Consider the following 24,964-nt stretch of genomic DNA (forward strand, 5'->3'; position numbering starts at 1 on the left):
CAATCATCTTTCCACCTTTACTCTATGCTGCTGAAATTTGGGCGTCAGCGGCACCATCAATAAAGAAACCACTCTTTGCCACAGAATTCTGGCTCCTAAAGTGGGCCAACAGGAAGCACAACCTTCCAGCTCTGATTCACACCACGCAGCTTGCCAACTCTCTCGGGATTCCACGGCTTCCCACCTTAGTCGAAGACCAACGCCTCCTAGCAACAGTCAAGATGATAACAGGCATAATCGCAACACCTTCATTCTGGGATACCTGTGGCTGGAGGATCCCCCCTGCCGCCCTTCGGGCCAATCCCGAGCTCTACTCGCATTCAGCGCGACTCCATCTCTCGGACAGGTTCCTCCCTCAGCAGATGTTCAAGCAAACCCAGGCACTTGACGCCGACCTGAACAAATTCGCTATTGACCGGACTTACAGGAAAAAAATTATGTCTAGTAGGACTAATCTGCATTGACATGTGTACCTTGCATCTGTTCCTGTCTGATTGAGCTGGTGCTCTTATCTCGATGTTAAGTCAGCTCAATCAGACCTAACTCTCGTAAGGAGTTCTCTCCTTTGTATAAAATATGTTTTCTTTTGTAAAATTACCTGTTTTTGTAAATTAATTGTTCTATTTTCCCGGAAGTTTCGGGAGGTTGTAAAAATGTAAACCCCTGGCTTTTTGGCCGTGAAGGGCATTAAAGATTATCTCTCTCTCTCTCTCTAAATTTAGAAATCATTGTTCAGTAACTGTAGCGGTAATGAATTTCTTCCATTTGATGACTAGAGGAGAAAGTATGCAGCTGTGGGTGGGAGTGGGGGAGGAATAATCTCTAACCCTGTCGCCACTCGACCTTGTCAGGAGCTTAAGTGACGTGTTGTCTTAAGCAGAATATCACAGGGTTCGGCTGCGCTGAATCAACATTAAGCCCGCTATTGGTTTCAAACTATTAATTAACTTGAATATGAATGCTTAAAATTTAGATTAAACATATTTTCATTAGCAGACACTCTCTACATGTTTTAGTTCTCATAAGCTTTCTGTCAAATTGTGATTCAATATATAACACTGGGGTCACCCTCCTCAGTCAAGAGTGCAGTTCAACCACGGTGGCAGCGAAATAACAGGAAGAACAATGCCGCCATGGTGAGCCGAAACATTGTTGCCAGCGTTGAAGCAAAAATGAGTTGAAATACACTATCTCACCCGATAAAACTGAAAACAAATCTCGCCACTGTGATCCACTAATGTAGGTAAATCCTTGAGTACACAATTTAGTTAGCCTACTAAACTTAAAACGCGTTATCCAGACACATTTTCACGGAGTGATGAACAGCACGTGTGAGCCAGAAGGCGGCCATTTCTGATTATACTTGATGTTTAGATAGGTTGTAGACGTCAGAGTGCCCAGCACATGGATGACTGGACCCAGGGTATCCCAGCAGAACGTTGCCCAAAGCATGACACCACCCCCCACCGGCTTGTTTTCGTCCCACGGTGCATCCAGGCGCCATCACTTCCCGAAGTAAACGACGCACACGTACCCGGCTGTCCAAATGGTGCAAAAAAAAAAAAAAAAAATTATTATTTTAGGGTTGCCCGTAATTAAATAGATTAACCCGTATTTGTGTCCGTAAATTGCGTATGTTCTATGGTTGATTTGCCTGTTTTGCAGGACGAAAAAACCCCAGTTACTGGGGAGAAAAACCTTGCTATCTACGCCTGAGATCAACTAACTCAGCCACGGAGTGAAAAAAGCCCATTAAAGTTCCTCGCGTCATCGACGGGATTCGAACCCAGGCCTTTTCCACCCGGTGTGGGGAGGACGGTGACGATACCACTGTGCTACCCGCGCAGACTGTCCAAATGGTGCAAGAGGAAACATGATTCATTGGAGCAGACGACTTTCTTCCAATCACTTAACGTCCAGTTACGATGCTCGCGTGCCCATTGTAGGCGCTGTCGCTGGTGAACCGTGGTTTGCATGGGCACTCAGAGCGGCCTGCGGCTACGCAGCCCCATTTTCAGGAGAGTTCGATGTACTGTGTGCTGTGACACATTACTCCCGTCACCAGGATTCCAATTACTGCTGAGTTGCGCCACAGTCGCCCTTCTGTTGCCATGTACCATCCGAGAGAGCCTTCGCTCACCTCGAGCATCAATGAGCCGTGGTCGTCCAAAACCTCGCCGGCGGTTGTGGGTTTTCCCTCCTCGGAACACTTTCGTTAGGTACTAACCACGGCTGACCGTGAGCATCCCATCAGCCGTGCGGTTTCGGATATGGTCTGACCCAGTCGTCTGGCCATTACAATTTGGCCTTTGTCAAACTCGCTTAAGTCCGCTGCCTTTCCCATCTGAAGAACACGAGTAACACTGATTAACGGAGCTCAGTATTAGGTGTTTTTATACAGTGTCCCGACTCGCGCACTCGTCGTAGTTCACCTGCAGTTACTTCGATTTGCATAATGACATGATCTATCAGACTGTGAAAAAGTTCTTATCGTGGGTGAACATTTTCCAGAAGCCACGATTCAAGAGACAAAAGACATAACTGGTTTCTCAAAAGTATCCATCTTAAAGGTTTTCACTCACTGGAAAGCAAGCGGTTCTTCCACATCTCAAAGGCGTAAATGTTGTAGAAATGCACTGGTGTGCAAAACTTAAGGACCAATTATTTCTATAGCACTATTTGCACTATTTCTACAGGTTACAACCACAAAATCTTTACGTAAGGTACTCTTTACTGATGAGAGTAGATTCAGTCTCAGCAGCAATTCTAGACGTAAGCTAATCTGGCGAGAGGTTGGCACACGATATCACCCCGGAAACATAACTGAAGGGATCGATATGGCGGTCGAGCTGTTCTAGTCTGGGGAGGCGTTATCTTGAATGGAGGTACACAACTCCAGATACTGGAAGGCAGTACTGTAACCGGTGCACGCTACTGTAATGAGGTAATCCTTTTCCATGTGCGTCCGTTCAGAGGTGCCATTGGCCCCAAGTTCGTGTTTATGGATGATAACGCCACACCCCATCTCACTGCAGCTATGATATGCTGTTGGAAAGTGAGGACATTGTTCGTATGGATTGACCTGTTTCCCCCCTCCCAATCTAAATCCCATCGAACACATATGATGGGCCGCTCTGGGGAGACGCCTACCGGCACGTCCACACCCACCAGAAAATGTTCACTAGCTGAAGATAGCGACGACAAAGGAACGGGCGATGTTACCACAAGAACTTATCAACAACATTGTTCTAAGTATGGACAAGCGGGCGGTACAAAGCCTGCATCGACATTAGGGGTGGCCATATCTCCTACTGAGGACCACATTTTATTCAAAAATGTGGTCCTCAGTAGGTCAGTGTGGTCCTCTGTACCGTTTTGTTTCCGTTGTTTTGTCGGTGTTGTTTCCTTCATAATTTCTGTACCTCACAAGGTTCCTTGTTATGCTTTTCCCATATCCAGACCACTCATATGAGAAGTTACAGTTAAAAGCCTGACTGGTCCTTAAATTTTGCACACCAGTGTACAATACTTCAAGAGCGAAGCCGTGGTACTCTAAGGAGGTCCCTACAGAAAAACAGGACATCCAGTGTACAGCAAATAACAACTGAATTCAACCAATCCCAGAACTGCGCTATTTCAACCTGTACCATGCGCAGGGCACTGAAGAAATTGGGTATTGACAGTAATCTGCCTATTCGGAAGCTACTTGTTTTAAAGAAAACAGAAAATCGCTTGCAATAGGGACAAGAACGTCGTGATTGGGCAGTGGAGCAATGGAAGAAAATCGTGTGGTCAGAAGAATCACGATACACTATTTTGCACCGATGGCAGGCAGAGAGTGTGGCGAGAGCCTCACGAAGAGATGGACACCGCTTGCCTTCTTAAGACAATCCAATGAACTGGAGGTAGTATCACGGTATGGGAATATTTTGTTGGACGGACCAGGTTCTTTGATACCAGTGGAAGTCAAATGTCATCCAGGGAGTACCGCAATTTTGAATCATGTCTACTGCACTCTAAAATGTTACACTTTTATCCCTAAGATGACGGCCACTTTATAGATGACAGTGCAACAGTGCACCGTGCCAGAATCGTACAAGAATGGTTCTGAGAACATGGCACAGATTTCTATCATCTTCCCTGGTCCACATTCATCTGATCCCAATCCAATTGGGAATATGTAGGACATGCTGCAGAGAGTTATTCGGCAACGAAATCCTCTTCCTTCAACTTTGTCGTAGCTACGCGATATTTGGTGGAAGAATGATTACAGTTAGACCAAAATGCACTAAAACATCTTACAGAATCCATACCGGCACACACTTGCTGTTATTCGAAACAAAGGAGGTCCGATTCGTTACTGAATAAAGGTTCGTATATTTCTGGCCAGTGTATGTAACTACCACAACATACAATTACGACGCTCGACAGAAGGTAGCCAACTGCACATTCCACAATATAGTCAAAATTTCCCAAGTGAAATGCAAGCCAAATGGGAGTCATTAACAGTCACAGCTTGTACCAGATCCCAATTAGACAGTTCAACGATTGGACTAGAGAAGGCAGTGTTTGGCGGGGGAAACAGCTTTACAGACTGTGTGGTACCGACAAGCACTATTTTGGTGAGCACTTTTACTGATTAGATATCATCACCACCAGGAATTAGAAAGCACTACACGTAGACACAATAATTCTATTCTGGGAGCAGAATGGCTAAAAGACAGGAGACAGAGAGCTATATCTAGTTAGTCTTCAAGTTGGACAAGTGTAGCAAGTGTAGTCCCTCGGGGCTCAGCGTTGGGTCCTCTTCTATTCTTTATTTTTATAAATGATATCGATGAGAATATCTGTTGAAGTCGTCAAAGTCTGCTGATGATGTAAAGGTGGGAAAGGTTAAAAAGAAAACGACGCAGGCCATATTATTTCAAAAAGACTTGGATCATATACGATCTGAAAAATGGCAACTAAAGTTTAATGCTTCTAAATTAAACCTAAGGTTATTCATTTGGGGAAAAGAAATCTGGTGTCAAGTATAAGCTAGCGGGAGAGGAGAGGAGAGGAGAGGAGCTAAAAGTGGTTAAAGACCAAAAAAAGAAAGACAAGTGTTACGATTCGATCTGACATGAAATTTTCCATGCAGTATAAACATATGGTGTTCTATAATTTATAGGACCTTTAGTAGTAAGGAGAAAGTCGTCATTACCCATTTATACAAGACGATGGTTAGACCGCATTTGGAATATTGCATTCAGGTGTGGAGGCTACAAATAAAAAAATAATAATAAAATAAATAAAAAATGTAAGAAAATCTGGAGAGGATTCAAAGAGCAACCAAATTAGTGACGAGTGCAAATCGAAGCAGATATGAGGAATGGCGTAAAAGGTGTGGACTGCAAAGGTTGAGAACTATACATGGATAGGGGAAATCTAACTGAAGTGTATAAAGCAATGAAGAGGTTGAGTAAAATGAATGAGGAATGAGTGGTCTTCCATGTAGATAGCATAAGAATCAGGGGACAAACTCAGCCTTATTGAGTGTCCCATGTTTATCAATTATTTTCACATCACGCGTCATCTTATCCAAATAAATAAATCGTCTAACATTAACGGTTCATCACAAAAACTCTGTTTCACAGGTCTGATGACGAATTTCTATTAACACTAACAGTTTCTAAATCTAAAAAATATACGAACAGTAAAATTTTACAAATTCCTTTTTTCTTTTTTTTTTTTTTCTGAAAATTCTCATATAAATTATTTGGCAGAATTCCTTTAATTAGGTACATATTTTTCTTGATATACCAGATTTTATGGTTTTAACAAATACCAGAGTTTAATATCACCATTAAAAAAATTACAGAATTAGAAGATTAGTTACTGTTTTAATTAAAATGCACCCAAAATACACGGAGTAACCACTTTCTTAGGTATACCTACCCTTTCCGTTATATGGAGCGCTCCATCAGTAAAAGCATCGGTAAAATGGCATGGTTGCCAGCGTCAGACGTGCCAGTATGAGCATCTAGGAAAATACAACATGCTAAGGTCTTCACGTAAAAACCATGTCCCAGGATTATCGAAATTGGTGCAATAACTAAATAACATCCAATCAAAGTTGAAATTCTGATCGGGAACAGCTCGTTCAAGCGAGAGACCAACGGATACTGACAAGGCTTGTACAGCGTAACAGAAAAGCTACAGTCGACAAAATAATAACCAGGTACAACAGCGGTAACCAAAAAGCTATTCTGAACGTCGTATCTGATCACAGTAGGTATTGCAACCGACGACCGAACCGAGCTCCCCTCCTGTCAGCATAAAACAAGATGATACGATTACACCGTTCTCACGAACACCAACACGGAAGAGTGGAGGACTGTCTAACGAATTCGAATACAGCCTTTTCACGCTGATAGAAAGACCAAAATGTGGCGAAACTTGCACGAGCCCATCGATCCATCTTCCCAGGTGTCAACAATACAGACTGGTGATGACGGTGTAATGGTGTGGAGAGAAAGTGTTTTCCTAATGCAAATCGGGTCCGTCCCATCCCCCTTTATACCATCGGAGTAACATTTTGAGGCACAGTTCATCTGCAATTTTTTCCCCACCAGACGCTTCCTTTAATGGCTACTGTGTATCCATCCGAGAATGGTTTCTTTCAGCAGGATAATGCACCTATTGTGAGGACCTCCCTAGTTACAACATATCAGTGGATTCGGTTCTTGAAGTCATTCAGCTGTGGTATTTTACCCACTTCCTTCACCCAAGAAATGAGGACCTGTGGAATGAGGTGGAACGAGCCATTCGGAGTATAGATCCGCAGCCATCCAATTTGCAACAACTATCGGAAGCAATTGAGTCAACGTGGAAAGCATTGCTGTGGCACTCTTTCAATACCTTCTTGAGTCTATTCAACAACGAAATCAGACTGTTCTGAAAACTAAAGGGGACCTACTTGATAATAGTAGGGACATCTCATAAAGTGGTCACTCAGTATATTTATTCAGTATTTATGAATCATAAATACATGAGTATTCTATCCTGAATTAGGTTGGCTGCGTTATTCGGATTTATCCTTAATAATTTACAAAATTTTTAAAAATAATAAAATATAATGAGGTGTGTGTGTGTGAGAGAGAGAGAGAGAGAGAGAGAGAGAGAGTGAGAGAGATTATGAAATGATTACATCTCTGTTCAAATTATTCCACTGTTAATAGATTATCATCAAGTGGTATCTGTTCCTGCTGGAGCTACTCACGTGAGCATTCGTGATACCAGTGAACACTTCCTAGGTAAGTCTTTCCCATTTTATTATGATTACATTATTTCGACAATGCGAAGAGACAGATTGAAATGCACAATCACATTTTCCTATAAAGATTCATACAGACAAAACTGATTCAATTTCTGTGTCAATCGTTGTTATCCCTATATCTGTGGTCCAAAAGTAACCAAAAGCCCATCAGATAATGGCTATAATCTCACTTGCATATTGCACATATAATCATATAATTTACTCTAGAAATATGTACAGTATATACGAAATGTGTATATACGTATAGTACAATTTTTTCAGCAATTTGACCCTTCACGGCCGAAAGGCCAGGATGTTTACAAGAAATGACAGATGAATTGGTACGGTAGAGCCCAATATCAAAGTAAAGGAGTCCACATCGTTAGTGAAATGAATTAAAAATAGAAAATATGTTTACACAGCATAACTTAACATTAAGAGAAAACTAAATTGACTGAACAATTAATCTTAGCAGCCAAAATTATAACGCCTCTAATCGAATCAGTCAACAAAGTTTTTTATCTTCATAAGTCCACAAATGATAACGTTATGCAAAATGAGAGCAATATCTCACTGATGACATCGGCAGAACTGGTGGCAACTAGCGATTAAGGACTCTGTTAAGGGAAAACGTGATTCAGGATCGTTTTCTATACATTTTATTCTCCACAAACATGCTGAAGTCGGCATCCAGTTCTTCGACAAGTGGAGGCATCTGAGCTGGCAGAAAACGGTCTGAAAGGTGGAGTTGAGTTTTATGAGAGCATGGCTTAGGAGCTGCCATAAAAGCTAGTAGCGGGACTCTGCAGCAACACATCGCCGAAGGACAGTATGCAAATTTAGCAGATAAATAGATTAAATGCAGCAACACATCGCCCAAGGACAGTATGCAAATTTAGCAGATAAATAGATTAAATGCAGCAACGAGTCTGCGAGTGTTGATAAGTGTTGGTAACCTTTGCATCTGCAAGGTTTGATAATATTTTGTCTGTTTTATTGCGACGTCCACCTTCCAATGGTATTTACCTGAGAGTACTCACAAATGATTGTCCCTTTTTATTAGGGATATATTAGCATTTGTGGAACAAAATAAAAAAATTGCCATCAATATCTTTACCTCTTCACTCAAATTATTCCAAGAAATCTGTTATCCGGATTTAAGTAGATGCACTCATGTAGGGTTACTGCATGACAATGCGCCTCCACCGCATGGAGTAAGTTACGAAGGCAAAACTGGACAGGTTTTGTAAGGATGTGGTCAAACATCCTCTGGTAATATCACTATATCTTTGGTGCCTTGAAAAATTATTCCGAATGCTAGGCATTTTCAAGACAATTAGCATTCACAATTTTATGAAGTTCTCATATAATTCAGAATATTAAGAAGATGTCATCTCACAAGTAGTTTACAGAACAATCTTCTGAATTTTTTCAGAAGAGCGGATTTACTTGTATCAAACTGAAACAAAAATCTTAACACTTTCAGAGATTTTGCATAACAAGAAAAACAAACTTTTCTGTTTATACTACATATAAAAACCAAGAATGCAACAGAGGGCCAGGGGGATTTATTTTGAATTGCAAAGTAAATGTGCACGTTTCATAAGTTTCATTTGAACAAACCTTTGAGAGTTTTAAGATAATCAAATATAATGATTAGTTGACGTATAAATTATCAATGATATCGATAAAAATATTGAAGGTTAAGAAGATAGTTTAGAATTATTGTCAAGAAAGTTAAGGCCATGAGTGATGAGTATATCGTGTATGATTCGTTTATCTGTTTTTACAGAATGAAAAAAACTGGAAAGTTTCTAGGAGAGAGAGAAAGAGCGAGAGAGAAACATGAATTCACTCCTAATGTGAAATTCTCTCCTAATTCTCATAAATTCCGTCTGTTTCTAAAATGAAGTAAACGGTACTAATAAAAGTCATAGACACTTCTAGTAATGAACAAAAGGTGTTCATTGTACAGAAATTAGAAGCAGCTTGGCTCACGTCGCCCGTAATAACTACTGAAATGCGTCATGGAAAACTCTACTTATTTCTGGTATAAATTAGAAGATTCTGGTATAAATTTTGCAGGTTTGGTCTGCTGCCTTCATGGCATGTAGCTTTTTATGTGCTGTGAAAAAGTGGCCCCCGCATTTCGCCTCGCACATTTCGCCCCCGGAACATTTTGTCCCCAGTAGATAATGAGCAGACCCCTAAATTTAACTCTAAAGTCCAGCTACAGGACCAAAAGAAATAATCGGTCCATATTTATCAAACAGTTTAGACCTTCAAAAATCTAATTTTATGCCAATACACGTAATGGCTTCCTTGCTGCCAGAGGTATGGTGTTTGAAGATAGAAGTCTTGAGCGCTCATTGTTGAGACCGCACCGTAGGTGCGGTCTCAACAATCTCAAAAATCTCAACAATCTCAAAAATTGTGTGACTACGAAATATTTGAATATTTCGTAGTCACACAATTTTCAATCAAAGGGATGACACATAACGTTTTGGTAGTATAAATGTGCAACTCTGCATAGGGTCGAATTTTCAGGTAATTTTGAGACTTGCGGGCAGGGTGCAGTTTCAGTTTTTGAATATAAATAATTTATTTACAAATATCAAAATTAATTAGTTTAATTTAATTAATTAATTAATTTTAATTCATTAAATTAAATATCAAAATTAATATATTAGCTGAGGAAATAATTAATTTTATTCGTCTTTTTTCTTATTAAATTAAGAAAGATTATTATTATTATTATTAAATTATCAGATGTGTGTTATACTTTTATTGGAGTAATTTGAATTACATACAACACTATTGATATTTTTATAAATTAATACATTCGTTTATATATCAAACTATTTTTCACGCCTCTTTCTATCGGTATCAAGTTGTCAGATGTGAAATGTAAGAAAAACAGACAGGCATCCTTTTTCAATTTCCCAGTTATCTCTGATCTAAGAGCTGAACTCATCACTACAAAATTAGAAATTGAATGAAAACTAAAAATGAAACGTTTCAGTCCAAAACATTGTTAAAATAACACTATTTCGCCTGGCATTCACTGCTGGAAATGCAAAAATAATGAGTATTTAGAGTTTGAAAAGAGCACAGTATTCGAAGCTAGTACAATACAGAGACATACTAGATTGCCAAACTTGATTTTTTAAATTTTCGGCTGCTTTGCTTGTTTCAATCATATTTATTAAAATGGAAAACTTTTAAAAACAAACAAACGTTTATTATTATCATTAATTACAAAATTAAATAATTCTAATAGCTTAATTATTTGTAAAGTGACCTCTACACAATTACCCGTTTAATTTTGAATTCCCATGAGTTTGCAATTTCGGCTCGCATTTCGTGTGTCTGGTAAAGTTATTAACGCAATCATTTCAAATCATAATAAGAATGGTCGATTTGATCATCGGCAGAAAAGTTCGGGAAGTAATTTCAGGTAGGCGAAAAGTACAGGCGCAATTTCGTAGCAAGAATGTCTGTTGTACTGCTGCTGATTTGTGTAGCAATAGTGTCTGTTGTACTGCTGATTTGTGTTAAAACCATACTGGATTTTAATTTTTTTGAATAAAAAAAAAGCTGCAATAATATCCAGAGTGAAATAAAAATAAATTACAGAATGCAATATATAAATTAATGACAATAGCGAATTCTAAAATAGATGTCTGGAGCAGATTTCGACAAATCACTAATGAAATTGAAGAACTAACTGTAATTAAGTGGTGCTACTTTAATATATTTTTGAAATTGAAGAATTAATAAAAGATGTCGCAGCAGTCTGGTCTGTAAAAATTTTGACTGCAAGTTTTTGTCTTTCATATCAACAAAATCTGCACTCCGTTTTTAAGAAAACACGTTCAAACTCCACAGCATCTAGTTTAAAAACTACAATAAGACATACAAGTTAGAACATTGCATCAAATTTATACGTAGTAAGTCAACCAAAGTGAATCGTATTATTTACATCTCATAAGTGATTGATTGCCTTCACAACCAGTACGTTATACTTCGAATAAGTAACGCTTCCCCAATAGAGAAGACTATTGTTACTTATTCTCAGTAGATACCACATCCAGATGGCCTTTTCAAGACTATTCCTTCATCGGTGGGTCGTCTGGGTGCTGATATTCACTAAGCATAAGTAAAAATAGACTTTCCTATTGGAGAAGCGTTACTTATTCCAAGCATAACGTATAGGCAAGGCATTCACATTATTAAATTTAAATAAAACGATGCCATGTAATTAACTTCGGTTGACTTATTACCTATAGATTTGATGCAATGCACTAACTTGTGTGTCTAGTAAGTATTCCGTAGTCTGAGGCTTCGGCACTAAATTTTTATTAAGGTTGAAACTACAAAAAGTTATTTTGGAAAAATTAGAATACATTACAAATGCCTTCTCAAGAATAAAAAGAAATCTGTGTGCAAAGATATAATACCATTTCAGTCTGTTGCTGGTTAAAAATCTCCGCACTGCGTTATTCATATTGGTTCAAGATCATGTATTGGCATCATTCAGAACTTTGAATTCATTTTATTTCTGAACTCAAAAGAAGTTGCGTTTCAAATAGGAGTGGCAGTGTCCTTACACGTTCGGATAAGCAATTTTAGAAAAACTGGATATTTACGTTGGACCTTCATTTTAATATTTTTCGAAACTTTATTCACCCGAACAGCAACGTTCTATTCCCTGTCATCCATTTGAATATAATGCTAATGATAGTTTTGATATATTTGTTCTCACTACTGATGAGTCCGGTCAGCCATTTCTCGGCTTAAAGATTTCACTGTCTCTTCAATTACTGTCTTCAACGTTCAAAGAGGTCTATGTCATACCGATTTATAAAAAACAGGGTGATAAAGCACTGCCTAATAACTACCGACCTATAACTATACTTAATACAATTGCGAATATTTTTGAACTCCTACTTTATAAATATCTTAGTTACTACCTTCACCCTTTTATCAATAATCATCAGTATGCTTTTCTTCCTAGAAAATCAACTGTTTCAAATCTTGCCTTGTTCTCTCATTTCCTACAAACTAATTTGAATAAAGGAAATCAAATTCATTCACTTTTCCTTGATATTTCACTGCATTTGATTCTGTCCACATCGATCTTCTGTTGTTCAAGCTTTCATCTTATGGTCTACGATACACGATCCCCTTTACTAGATTTGCTTGATTCAATGCTTAGAAATCGTAACCTAACCGTAATAACTGATGGTACTTCATCAATTCCATTTACTGTTTCGCAAGGTTCCTAAATGCTCACCATTGTTTCCGCTCTTTATTGTTTATACTAATGATCTGTCAAGCTTATTTCACTCGGTTAATGTTGAGTGGCAACTCTATGAAGATGATATTAAACTTTACAAAGTTATTTGTTCTTCAACTGACAGTGATGAACTCCAGTTCTGTCTTGATTCCCCTCTCATTCTGGCTCAATAAAAATAATTTGTTTCTGAACCCTCTAAAATGTAAATTATGTCGCATTCCCTCGAATTGTGCAGTTAGACCATCCGTCCTTACTGATTATTATTTTGGAAACTCTCTAATTGGAAATACTGATACGTTCAAGGACTTAGGTGTCCTATTTCGATCTGACCTTCATACCTTTTCCCACGTTGATCACGTAGTATCTCAGACTTCTAAACTTCTTGGATTAATCAAGCGTTCTTCCTCTATTTTCAAGAGTGACAGAGTTATTATTCTTCTTTACAAGCAGCTTATATTTTCCCATTTTTGATTATTGTGATATTTGGTCCCCACAACAGGAATATCTTTCTCATAGACTTCAGAGAATTCAGATTAAATTCATTAAATTCTTATGCTATCGAAATCAGCTTGCCTTTCACCGTCGTTATTACGAGCTCTTTGTGATCGCTTCAGAATAGTTCCTCTTCACGCTAGGCGACAAATCCATGGGTCTCATTTTGTCTACAATATCATAAACTCTGTTATTGATTCCCCATCTCTTCTTGAACAAATACCATTCGCTGTACCCAGTTTGCATTCTCGTTACAAAACTAATTTCTCACTGCCTATTTATTCCTCGTACTCAACACTTACTTGCTAGTCCTCTGTTTCGTTTCCTTCAGGTATTGAATAATTACAACATTGATTTTAAACTTAACCCATCTATGTATAAGAAATTGCTCTCCTGTTTTCTTAATTTAAATTTCGTATATATTTTAATTCTAGTTTTGTATTGATTATTACAGTTTTGCATTGATTCTGTAACTCTCAGCGTTCTCACCATTATTTAGGGTCTGTGTGCAAGGTGCGTGAGAAGTCTGTACATAAATATATAAATAAATAAAAATAAATAAATATTAAGTCAACAATAATGTACAATACAATGGAACATTTCCGAAAAAAAGAAAAAAAAAAAAGGTGATAATAATAAGTAGGCAAGAATTCAAAGTGTTTGGAGATACGAATTGGACCCATTTTTCCTTGAAGTAGTTTTTGAAACCGATCACTGAGAAAATATGATTTCACGGTTAAAAATGGGAGAACGTGTGAAGTATTCGGCACAAACCCAATTTTGCACCACTCGTTTGAATATAAAGAAACAGAAAGTAAAAATTCTCTCTTAAATTTAAAACAAGTTAGTTAATGCAAATTTGGTCCTTGAGGTTGTCACAGGCATTCTCTCAGATATGCCAGACAAGCTGTACTTGCTATCTGGGAGTCTAAAACGCTGATAGAACTGATATTCGGGTGACATTCAAGACAAGTGGACCAATTTCGGCGAAATCCGGATGGTCTGTGACAGCCAAATCCTCTCCTTACACCTTCACGACGGTGGGACTGTTAGTAACCCTGGGTATAACCTCACTGCATATGCACACTGTGGGTGACCACCCAGATGTGAACTAACGTAAGCAGGAGTCGAGGTGTGACGCTCATACTACATGGAGGAATGCCATCCCTCTGTGTTACCAGGCAATACTAGGTGGTAGAGTGACTCTCATCAACCAGTGAAATACCATCACTTTATTTATTGGAGGCCTGAAGTGGTGGAACCCATGTTTAGTCTCCAGAGCTGAGTTCAGGTTAACCCATCCCCATCTCTTCCATTATGCAGTATGACTGATGATATTTGAGGTTATGATGAACATTATGGCGAGATCCAATCTTCCTTACAGTTCAAGGGTACAGCTCTAAAACGGTATTCGCAGGACGGCCGCTAGTTAGTACACCGGACCGAACCTATTCGTAACTCTTTGGGAGGCTTCCGGATCAGCTAGTGTATAATCTTGCTACCTCTACGCTGCCAGATAGTGACTGGAGGGAGTCCAAGTAATGTGCATACGGGGGCATTGTCGAGGCCAGGTTATGTCAAGGATCTGGGTATATTCTTACCATGTGTACACCATATCCAAAAATTTCATTACTTCATACAGCATGTCACCCGGACTTTTTCTTACTATCGAATACACCATGAATTGTCAAACTAATAGAGTAAGCTTATCTGCGAAGAGATCTAAATCTACCAAACACTTCCTAATTCATTTCACAAATATACGTGGTCTCAATTCTAATCTCAACGATGTTCATTTGCACTTGCAGTCTGCCAAACACCACGTACTTTTTCTGATAGAATCTCAGTTATCGGTTGATTCGACCACTGCTCATCTCAGTTGCCAAAATTATTCGCTGTATGATTCCTTTCACCTCAAAGGTGGTACTTGTGAATATGTCCGTTGCGATATTTGCTGTCAGAGACTTGGTAATTTGAAATCTCCTCTCTTCGATCTTCTCAAGCTTAAAATCTCTCTCCCTCATTGTGTCAAATTCATCTGTTTTCTCTACCATTCTCCCAACTCCACTAATCACTTGGAGCTCTTTGACTTAATCTCTTTGCAACTTGACTTTCTCCAGTCCAACTTTTCTAACGGTCAGGTAATTTTTCTTGGTGATTTTAATGTTGACAACTCCAGCTGGCTTCCGTTTTCTAGTCACACCGACCAGCTGGTCGAGATGCTGAGGCTTTTGCAATTACTAACGACCTTGCACAGATTGTTCATTTACCTACAAGAATACCGGACAATGCTAACCATACAGCCAACATGCTTTATCTTTTTCACACAAACAAGCCTTCTAAGTACACGGTCGAAGTGAGTAGTCCTTTAGGAACCTCAAACCACAACTTGGTGACTGTCTCTTCTCCAATGGAGCCTTTATCTCATGGCTATTCCCAACCTCGTATTGTTTGGCATTACAAGAACAGAAAAGGAGATGACCGGCGAGAATTCTTTTCTTCTTTTCTTTTGTCGGATTATTGTTTCAAAAGTTCTCATGTCAACGTTTCCGCAGATCGTGTCAGTGAAATTATTCTTGTAGGAATGGAATCCTTTATTGCACTCTCCACTTTAAAACCACGTCCTTTATCTAAACCTTGGTTTTCCAATAAATGTGCTAAGGCTATTCAAGAGAAGAACGTTGCATATTGTATTTGGCTCGTTTCCAAATCTTCAGATTCATTCTCTGTCTACACCAAAGCTCGCAACAATTGTAAAAAAAGTTATTAATCAGTCCAAACTAGATTTTGAATAGGTTAAGAGTAGAAAACCTTTTTCTTGCCCTCATGGTAGCCGAGCATTCTGGTATCTTGCCAAAGCTAATGGCCGCAACTTCTGCCCCTCTCTGCTCCCACCTCTGTCAAAACCAGATAATTCTATTGTCACTTCAGCCAAGAATAAAGTTGATCTGCTAGCATCCCATTTTTCTTCCAACTCGTGTATTAATGATCTTGGTAAAACACCTCCCACCATTCCCAACCCGCTCCATTCAATGCCTCCTGTGGTCTTCCGTCAAAAGGACATCAGAAGGATTTTTCCTTCTGATGCTAAGAAATCTTGATGCTAAAAAAGTGCCAGGTCCTGATGGTATTTCTCCACTTCTCAAAACTTGTGCTCATGAACTTACTCCTATTCTTTGCCGCCTTTTTTTCACTTTCTTATTCCAAAGGCGTTTTTCCTTCTGCTTGAAAATTTGCTCATATCCAGCCAGTTCCTAAAAAGGGTGACATATCCCTCCCATCCAATTATCGTCCCATTGCAATTACTTCTAGTCTTTCTAAAGTAACGGAGAAATCAATTAACCGCCAACTCTTAAACTAACTAGAAACCGTCCGTCTGATCAATGATCGCTAGTATGGATTCTCTCGTTGTCGATCCACTGGTGATATTCTGGCTTATGTTACCCAGATATGGACAAATTCAATGGAAAAGTTCAGGGAAACAGTTGCCTTTGACATCTCGGCGCCTCCGTAGGCAGGTGGGAAGGAGCAGCAGTGCGTAGCACATGCTTCTTGATTAGACCGGGGTTCGAGCCCGTCACCACCAAATAAGGAGGATGTGAAAAGGTCAGGAAATGACCACCGCATATTGCCGGAGAAATATGGCCTTAGTTGCTAATGCTCCTAAAAACCAAATAACCAACTTGACATCTCAAAGGCTTTCGATCGTGTTTGGCATAAAGGACTCCTAAACAAGCTTCCATCTTATGGTTTTCCAACTGTTTTTTGCAATTGGCTATCCAGTTTTCTCTCTGATCGCTCACTGAGGGTGATGGTAGATGGCTCTCTGTCTTCTAACTTTTCCACTAATTCTGATGTCCTCCAAGGTTCAGTTCTGTCCCCCACCCTTTTCCTCTTGTATATTAATGAAATTCTTCCATTGACTGGAAATCATATTCATAGTCTTGCTGATGATAGCACGTTGCATTCCACTTTCCATTTTGAGAAACCTTGCCCTGCTCAATCAACTTCAACTTCTCGAATATCCGCTAGCAATTCTTTAAATGCCCATCTCCAGGTAATTCTCCAGTGGGGCAAAGACAACTTAGTTGATTTCAACAATTCTAAAACTCAGTTTTGTCTTATATCTCGCAAAAAGGATTCTTTTGCTCCTATGCTTATCTGTAGTGACACTCCAATTTCTAGGCCAAATGATATATCTCTTTTGGGGATTACCCTGACTTCTAATCTCTCTTGGCACAAACACATTACAAATACTGCTTCCTCTGCATCTAAAAAACTTGCTCTTTCTCTTTCTCTTTTCTCTTTCGCTCTCGGCGTTACTTTTCTTCTAAACAGCTGATCACTTTGTATAAATCGCAAATCCGCCCAGCCATGGAATATTGTTCCCACATCTGGGGTGGTGCCCACAAAACCTCGCTCAGGCTTCTTGATTCCATTCAGAAGAGGGCAGTTAGGTTAATTAATGATTCATCTCTAACAGGGTCTCTCCACTCGCTTTCTCATAGACGTACTGTTTCTGCTGCGTGCCTCTTCTACAGATACTACCATGGGCACTGTTCTTCTGAGCTGGCTTCTATAATTCCCGCTCTCTCTTTCAAAACAGTCTGAACACGTACCGCCACCAGCCAACATCCATTTACTGTCCAACTTCAAACTCACAGAACCTACTTTTCATTTTCCTTGTTTATTCATTCAACTGCCGTTTGTCATGTCAAGTCTAATGTCAAAAAATATCTTCTTTCATCTTCTCAACCTCCAACCCAAGCATGGTACTAAGTACTATAGGTTCTAATAGCTCTCGTGTTTGGGGTTTTCATAAATAAAAAAAAAAAAAAAAGCAGCGTGTTACAATTTCGCGTTAGCAAATACAGGAACTTCCCCACTTACGTAATGCTCGACTTACGGAATTTTCGACATTACGTTAAGTTTTTGTCGGCGGGTGCAAACTTAAAAAAATCGTGGACACGTATTTTGCATCCTGTAGAAATAAATGGAAGTATTGTAAAAGTATCTTAATGTGAACCCAATAACACATTGTTCTTTGTTGTAATTCGCTCAAAGTTCTTGGAAGTTGAAAATTTCGCTATATTACTAAGCTATTTATCTCTCTAAAAGTTTATAAGGGAAATTGCACTACCATTTCATCGTTATCATATGTTCCAGTTATAAGAATCAATTTTGAACGCCTTTGTGATATTTTTCTAAGGCACGTTTCTGGAGGTCACGACCACAAAACAAAAACATTTGCACTTTCTTCCGGTTTATTGGGCTTTTCTGTTTATAATTCATCTAATTATAAACGGGTAGTAAACTCGATCTTATTGCATTTACGATAATCCCGATAACTGCAGTTGTGTTGGTTTTTAAGCTATTAGGGTGAAATGTGTTCCCCTTCACTGAAATCTTCAATCATATAAAAAGCAATTTTCAGAGACTTCTCTTCATTCCTATTTACAATGATGAAGGGAAAGCGACCAACGGAAATTGCAAGTGGTGGCAGTACCAGGAAACGAAACAAAATTCATTTAGAAATGAAGATGATTAAGAAGTACAAAGCAGGACAAAGTTTGTCATCTATTACAAGGGAATTAGGTCTCGCTGCTACAACAGTGCATACTATTTTAAAGATCAGTGCGCGTATAAAAGAACATGTCAAAGGATCAACGCACTTAAGATCAACAGTGATCACAAAACAGCATTCAGGTGCTATATCGAAGATGGAGCAGCTATTAATAATATGGATGGAAAATCAGATTCAGAAGCGAGTGCTCCTGAGTCTAATGATCATCCTTAACATAAAGATGTTAAGGAAAGTACGGTGAACCCCAACTAGAGTTCGTGGCAAGCAACGGGTGGTTCATTTAATAGGTTCAAGCATCCGCTGGTTTTCAGAACATTAAAATATGTGGTGAAGTTGCAAGTGCGTATTCTGCAGCTGCAGAAAAATTTTGTGATGTGTTGGAAAAATTATTGATGAAGGCGGCTATTCAATGCTGCAAAATTTTAACATTTATGAGACTGCTGTGTACTGGAAAAAAAATGCCGGATCGAACATACAATGCCAAATTTCAAGGCGTCAAAAGATAGGGCCAAGCTCTTGCTTGGGGCTAATGCAGCGGGAGATTACAGTTTAAAACCACTGCTTGTGTACCATTCTAGAAACCCTCGTGCATTTAACGGCATCAATAAAGCCACCCTACCCGTGCATTTCCGATCGAACCAGACAGCATGGAAAACAATATCTCTCTTTGAGGATTGGTTTAAATGCTGCTTCATTCCAAAGGTTTAAAAATATGGTAAAGACAACGACATTCCTTTCAAGATTTTGCTTCTATTAGATAATGCTCCTGGATAGCCTACGCATCTAGATGATTTCAATTCGAACGCGAGTCATATTTCTACCGCCAAACACGACTTCACTCATCCAACCTATAGATCAGGGTGTTATTTCGAATTTAAAAGTATGCTATTTACACACAACATTTGCTCAGGCATTGTCTTAACTTTAAATGAAAAACATTTTAAGTTAAGAAACCTTTTGAAACCTTACAATATTCACCACGCCATCTTAAACATTAATAAGGCCTGGGCGGAAATTACTGAAAGTTGTTTAAATGGCGCATGGAAGAAAATATGCCCACGGCACGTAAAAGCCTTCGAAGGATTTTAAAAAGTCGAATCATATGAAGAGGTTACCTTTAAGATTGTAAAGGTTGCAGAGCTACTTCAGTTGGATGTTGATGCCAAAGTCGTGGAGGAGTTAATAGAGGAAGAAGAGAAGGAATTATCTAACGAAGAACTTATTGACTTGCAGGCAGCGATAGTGAAAGAAGAAAATGCTGACGAAGTTCAAGATGAACCAAATGAAGAGCCGAGACGCTTCATCACCAGAGATATGGCAATGGCGAGGTTTGAGATGGATACTGACAGCAAATGATTCTTAAAAATTAACAGGGGGTGAATGATATGCTTGCTACAAAGAAATCTATGATGAAAAGAAAAAAGCCACCGTCCAGTCATCTATTAATATGTTCTTTCGTACGGTTGAGGGGCCGACCCCTTCTAAATCTCCACAGCCCTCAACCTCCGCAGCGGCGTACTAAACAGCTGAAGACGTCGATTCTGGCAACGATGCTCGAGAGGTAAAACTTAATGACGTTATGCCAGTCTCCTCTCTTTTTTTGTAATTTTATAATTTTGAATTTTTTTTAAATTGCACGCTTTTGTAATTTTTCCTGCGCATGAGATAAAAAATTGAATAAATATAATAACTAATTTTATTGACATGTTCGTCGAACATTTCTTTTTTGATCAATCAATTCAGCGACACCAGTTGCGAGTGCTGCACAAGCATTGGGGAAATTCCAACTTACGTAGCGTTCAACGGAACGCAACCCTTACGTAAGTCTGGGAGTTCCTGTAACAGTAATTCATGATGGATAACATGATATAAACATAACCTATGTCACCATAAGAAAAAAAGAAATAATTGCCGGATTCCTCTTGTCCGGTTTTAATGAAATTTTGGTTGACTACAGAAGTCTCACTAATAACGCTAAATATAAAATTTCATGACAATTCACCACTGAGTTTTTTTTTTTTTTTTTTTTATGTAAACCGCAAACACGAGAGGTGTTAGAACCTATAGTACTTAGTACCGTGCTTGGGTTGGAGGTTGACAAGACGAAAGAAGATATTTGTTGACATTGGACTTGAACTTCTGTAGACTAATTTTCAGGAAATACGTATGAAGGCAGGTTGTTCCAGAAAACGGCAGTTGAATCAATAAGCGAGGAAGATGAAAAGTTGCTTCTCTGAGTTTGACTTTGGACAGTAAATGGATGTTGGCTAGTGGCGGCACGTGTTCGGACTGTTTTGAAAGAGAGAGCAGGAATTACAGAAGCTAATTCAGAAGAACAGTGCCCATGGAAGTAACTGTAGAAGAGGCATGCAGCAGAAACAGTACGTCTATGAGACAGCGAGAGCAGAGACTCTGTTAGAGATGAATCATTAATTAACCTAACTGCCCTCTTCTGAATGGAATCAAGAAACCTGAGAGAGGTTTTGGGGGCACCACCCCAGGTGTGGGAACAATATTCCATGGCAGGGCGGATTTGCGATTTATACAGAGTGAGCAGCTGTTTGGAAGAAAATTAACGCCTAGAGCGAAAGAGAAAACTAAGTTTTTTTGATGCAGAAGAAGCAATATTTGTAATGTGCTTGTGACAAGAGAGATTAGAAGTCAGGGTAATCCCCAAAAGAGATATATCATCTTGCCTAGAAATCGGAGTGTCACTAAAGATAAGCATAGGAGCAGAAGAATCCTTTTTGCGAGAAATAAGACAAGACTGAGTTTTAGAAAGGTTGAAATCAACTAAGATGTCTTTGCCCCACTGGAGAATTACATGAAGATCGGCATTTAACGAATTGGTAGCAGATTTTCGAGAAGTTTAAGCTGATTGAGCAGAAGTTTAAGGTTTCTCAAAATGGAAAGTAGAATGCAATGTGCTATCATCGGCAAAACTATCGATAGGATTTCCAGTCAATGGAAGAAGGTCATTAATATACAAGAGGAAAATAGTGGGGATAAAAACTGAACCTTGGGGGACACCGGCATTAGTGGAGAAGTTAGAAGACAGAGAGCCATCTACCATCACCCTCAGTGAGCGATCAAAGAGAAAACTGGATAACCAATTACTAAAAACAGTTAGCAAACCATAAGATGGAAGCTTGTTTAGAAGACCTTTATGCCAAACACGATCGAAAGCCTTTGAGATGTCAAGAGCAACTACTTGTGTTTCACCGAACCTTTCCATTGATTTAGTCCATAAATGAGTAACATAAGCCAGAATATCACCAGTGGATCGACACTGGAGGAATCCATACTGGCGATCGTTGATCAGACGGAAGGTTTCTATGTAGTTTAAAATTTGGCGGTTAATTGATTTCTCCATTACTTTAGAAAGAGTAGAAGTAATTGCAATGGGACGATAATTGGATGGGAGGGATTTGTCACCCTTTTTAGGAACTGGATGGATATGAGCAAATTTCCAAGCAGAAGGAAAAACACCTTTGGAATAAGAAAGTGAAAAAAGGCGGCAAAGAATAGGAGTAAGTTCAGGAGCACAGGTTTTGAGAACAAGTGGAGAAATACCATCGGGACCTGGAGCTTTCTTAGCATCAAGATTCGTCATAATCCTTCTGACATCCTTTTGACGGAAGACCACAGGAGCCATTGAATGGAGCGTGTTGGGAATAGTGGGAGGTGTTTTACCAAGATCGTTAATGCATGAGTTGAAAGAAAAATGGGATGCTAGCAGGTCAGCTTTATCCTTGGCTGAAGTGACAACAGATCCATCTGGTTTGGAGAGAGGTGGGAGCAGAGATGGGCAAAAGTTGCGGCCAATAGCTTTGCCAAGAGACGAATGCTCGGCTGCCATTAGGGCAAGAAGCAAGTTTTCTACTCTTAGCCTGTTCAAACTCTAGTTTGGACTTGTTAATAACTGTTTTACAATTGTTGCGAGCTTTGGTGTAGACAGAAAATGAAACTGAAGAATTAGAAACAAGCCAATTACGATATGCAACATTCTTCTCTTGAACAGCCTTAGCACATTTATTGGAAAACCAAGGTTTAGATAAAGGACGAAATTTTAAAGTGGAGTGTGGGATAAAGGATTCCATTCCTGCAAGAATAATTTCACTCACACGATCTGAGCAAACGTTGACATCAGAACTTTTGAAACAGTAATCCGACCAAGGAAAAGAAAAAAAGAAGTCTCGCGGGTCATTCCATTTTGCAATTCTTGTAATGCCAAACAACACGAGGTTGGGAATACCCATGAGATAAAGGTTCCATTGGAGAAGAGACAATCACCAAGTTGTGATCTGAAGTGCGTAAAGGACCTCTCACTTCGACCGTGTACTTAGAAGGGTTGTTTGTGAGAAAAAGATCAAGCGTATTGGCTGTATGATTAGGATTGTTTGTATTCTTGTAGGTAAATGAACAATCTGTGCAAGATCATTAGTAATTGCAAAAGCCTCAGCATCTTGACCAGCTGGGTCGGTGTGACTAGAAAACAAGTGTCGTGTTATTACATGCGGGCAGACAGACGAACAAATAAACAAACAATAATGTAATAAACAAACAAACTATTATTATTTTTAGGCCACCTGAATAATTAAATTCATCTGCCGTGCTGTGTCTTATGTCTTTTAATTGCGTACGTTCTCTGGTCGATTTGTCGTTTTGGTGAACGAAACACCCCAGTTTCTGGGGGGGGGGAACCTTGCTATCTACGCCTCAGACCGACTAACTCAGCCACGGAGTGAAAAAATCCCATTAAAGTTCCTCGCGCCATCGATGGTTTTCGAACCTGAGCCTTTCCCACCCGGTGTGGGAAAAATGGTGACGATATCAGTCTGCGCGGGTACCACTGTGCTACACGCGCAGACTGTAAAAAATAAACAAACATAAAATTAATATAATAAATAATGACTTCTATTAGCAGATTTTAATTAAATCTGGGATGGCTCCATAAGATTCTCTATAGGTGCCAAATATAAAATTTAATGAAAATCTATCCATTAGGAGTCTAATTATTACAAGTGGACAGACATCCGGACGGATATGAAGACAATAAGCGCTTTACGCATATATGCTAACGCTCTTAAAAAGTATTCAGTGCTGCAAAATGCACTCAGTAATCACTGAATTATGACAACCCAATCCGTAATGGATTGGGTTATCATAATTCAGTGATTACTCGCAACCCGCATAGCTCGCAATATAAAAGCTGAACAGCTTTATAAGCTAGAATAGTGGTAAGTTGTAACTGGTCGTACAAGTCAAAGTGATAATTGAGCGGTTATAAGACGTAGTAAATATAGCAGTTATAGGACGCAGTATATATAGCAGTTATAGGACGCAGTATATATAGCAGTTATAGGACGTAGTATATATACCGCCGAGTTTAAAAGGGCATGATCATGGGAGCTCATGCGTCGGGTGCTTCCATATCGGAAACGACACGTCTTGTCAGTTACTCACGGACCACTGTGATTAAGGTGTACAGACTATGGTGTCGAACGGGTAAAATCACCTTCCACCGACAGAATTGCAAAGGATTACGTAAGGTAGATTGTAAAGGATTACGTTCGTGGTGAGCGAAGGGTGCAATGCGTTGTACGGGTTGACATTCCAATACAATATGGGCAATGCAAGAACAATATCCCAAATGACGATGCGCCGCACACTCAGACGTATGGGCTTCCACATCAGACGACCTAAGAGACACCCTCACCGTTACCTCACCGCTGATCATCGTCGACGGCGAATGTTGTGGCGTCAGAAACCTGCTGGTTAGACAATTGAGTATTGAAAACGAATGTGCTGGTAGGATGAGTCCAAATACCTGGTGCAACCAACACGAGTCCATGAACCCGTCATGCATGGTGCTCACCATCCTGGTTGGTAGTTGCTTAATATGAGGCATGCTTTGCTGGCAAAAGCTTGGTTTGTTTGTTTGTTATTTGGTCTTAGGAGCATTAGCAACTAAGGCCATATTGCTCCGGGATATGCGGTGGTCATTCCCTGACCTTTCCGCATCCTCCGTATTTGGTGGTGACGGACTCGAATCCCGGTCTAATCAAGAAGCGTGTGCTACGCACTGCTGCTCCTTCCCACCTGGCTACGGAGGCGCCGCAACAGCTTGGACCCCTGATGCATAACGACCGACGTTTTACTGGGAGGTCCACAGGCAGCTCTTAGGAAACCATATGTACCTTGCCATGATGTGTTTTTTCCAGGAAAAAACGGGATCTCCCAAGACGATAATGCGCCGTGTCATCGGGCCCACACTGTGCACAAGTGGTTC

The 24,964-nt window shown here is 39.5% G+C and overlaps 1 protein-coding gene across 1 annotated transcript in view; it reads left to right on the plus strand.

Annotated features, from left to right (window-relative positions):
* LOC150083273 (uncharacterized) overlaps positions 1 to 24,964 on the plus strand; it is a 388,767-nt gene that overhangs the window by 240,226 nt on the left and 123,577 nt on the right. Inside the window, exon 7 of the mRNA XM_090377951.1 lies at positions 7,221 to 7,295. Coding sequence (XP_090234077.1) covers positions 7,221 to 7,295 — 75 coding nt within the window. The remainder of the gene's footprint in view (positions 1 to 7,220; positions 7,296 to 24,964) is intronic.

The sequence above is a fragment of the Mastigoproctus giganteus genome, chromosome 7 (assembly GCF_048544385.1).
Source record: "Mastigoproctus giganteus isolate SK-2022 chromosome 7, ASM4854438v1, whole genome shotgun sequence".
NCBI classification, from domain to species: Eukaryota; Metazoa; Arthropoda; class Arachnida; order Uropygi; family Thelyphonidae; genus Mastigoproctus; species Mastigoproctus giganteus.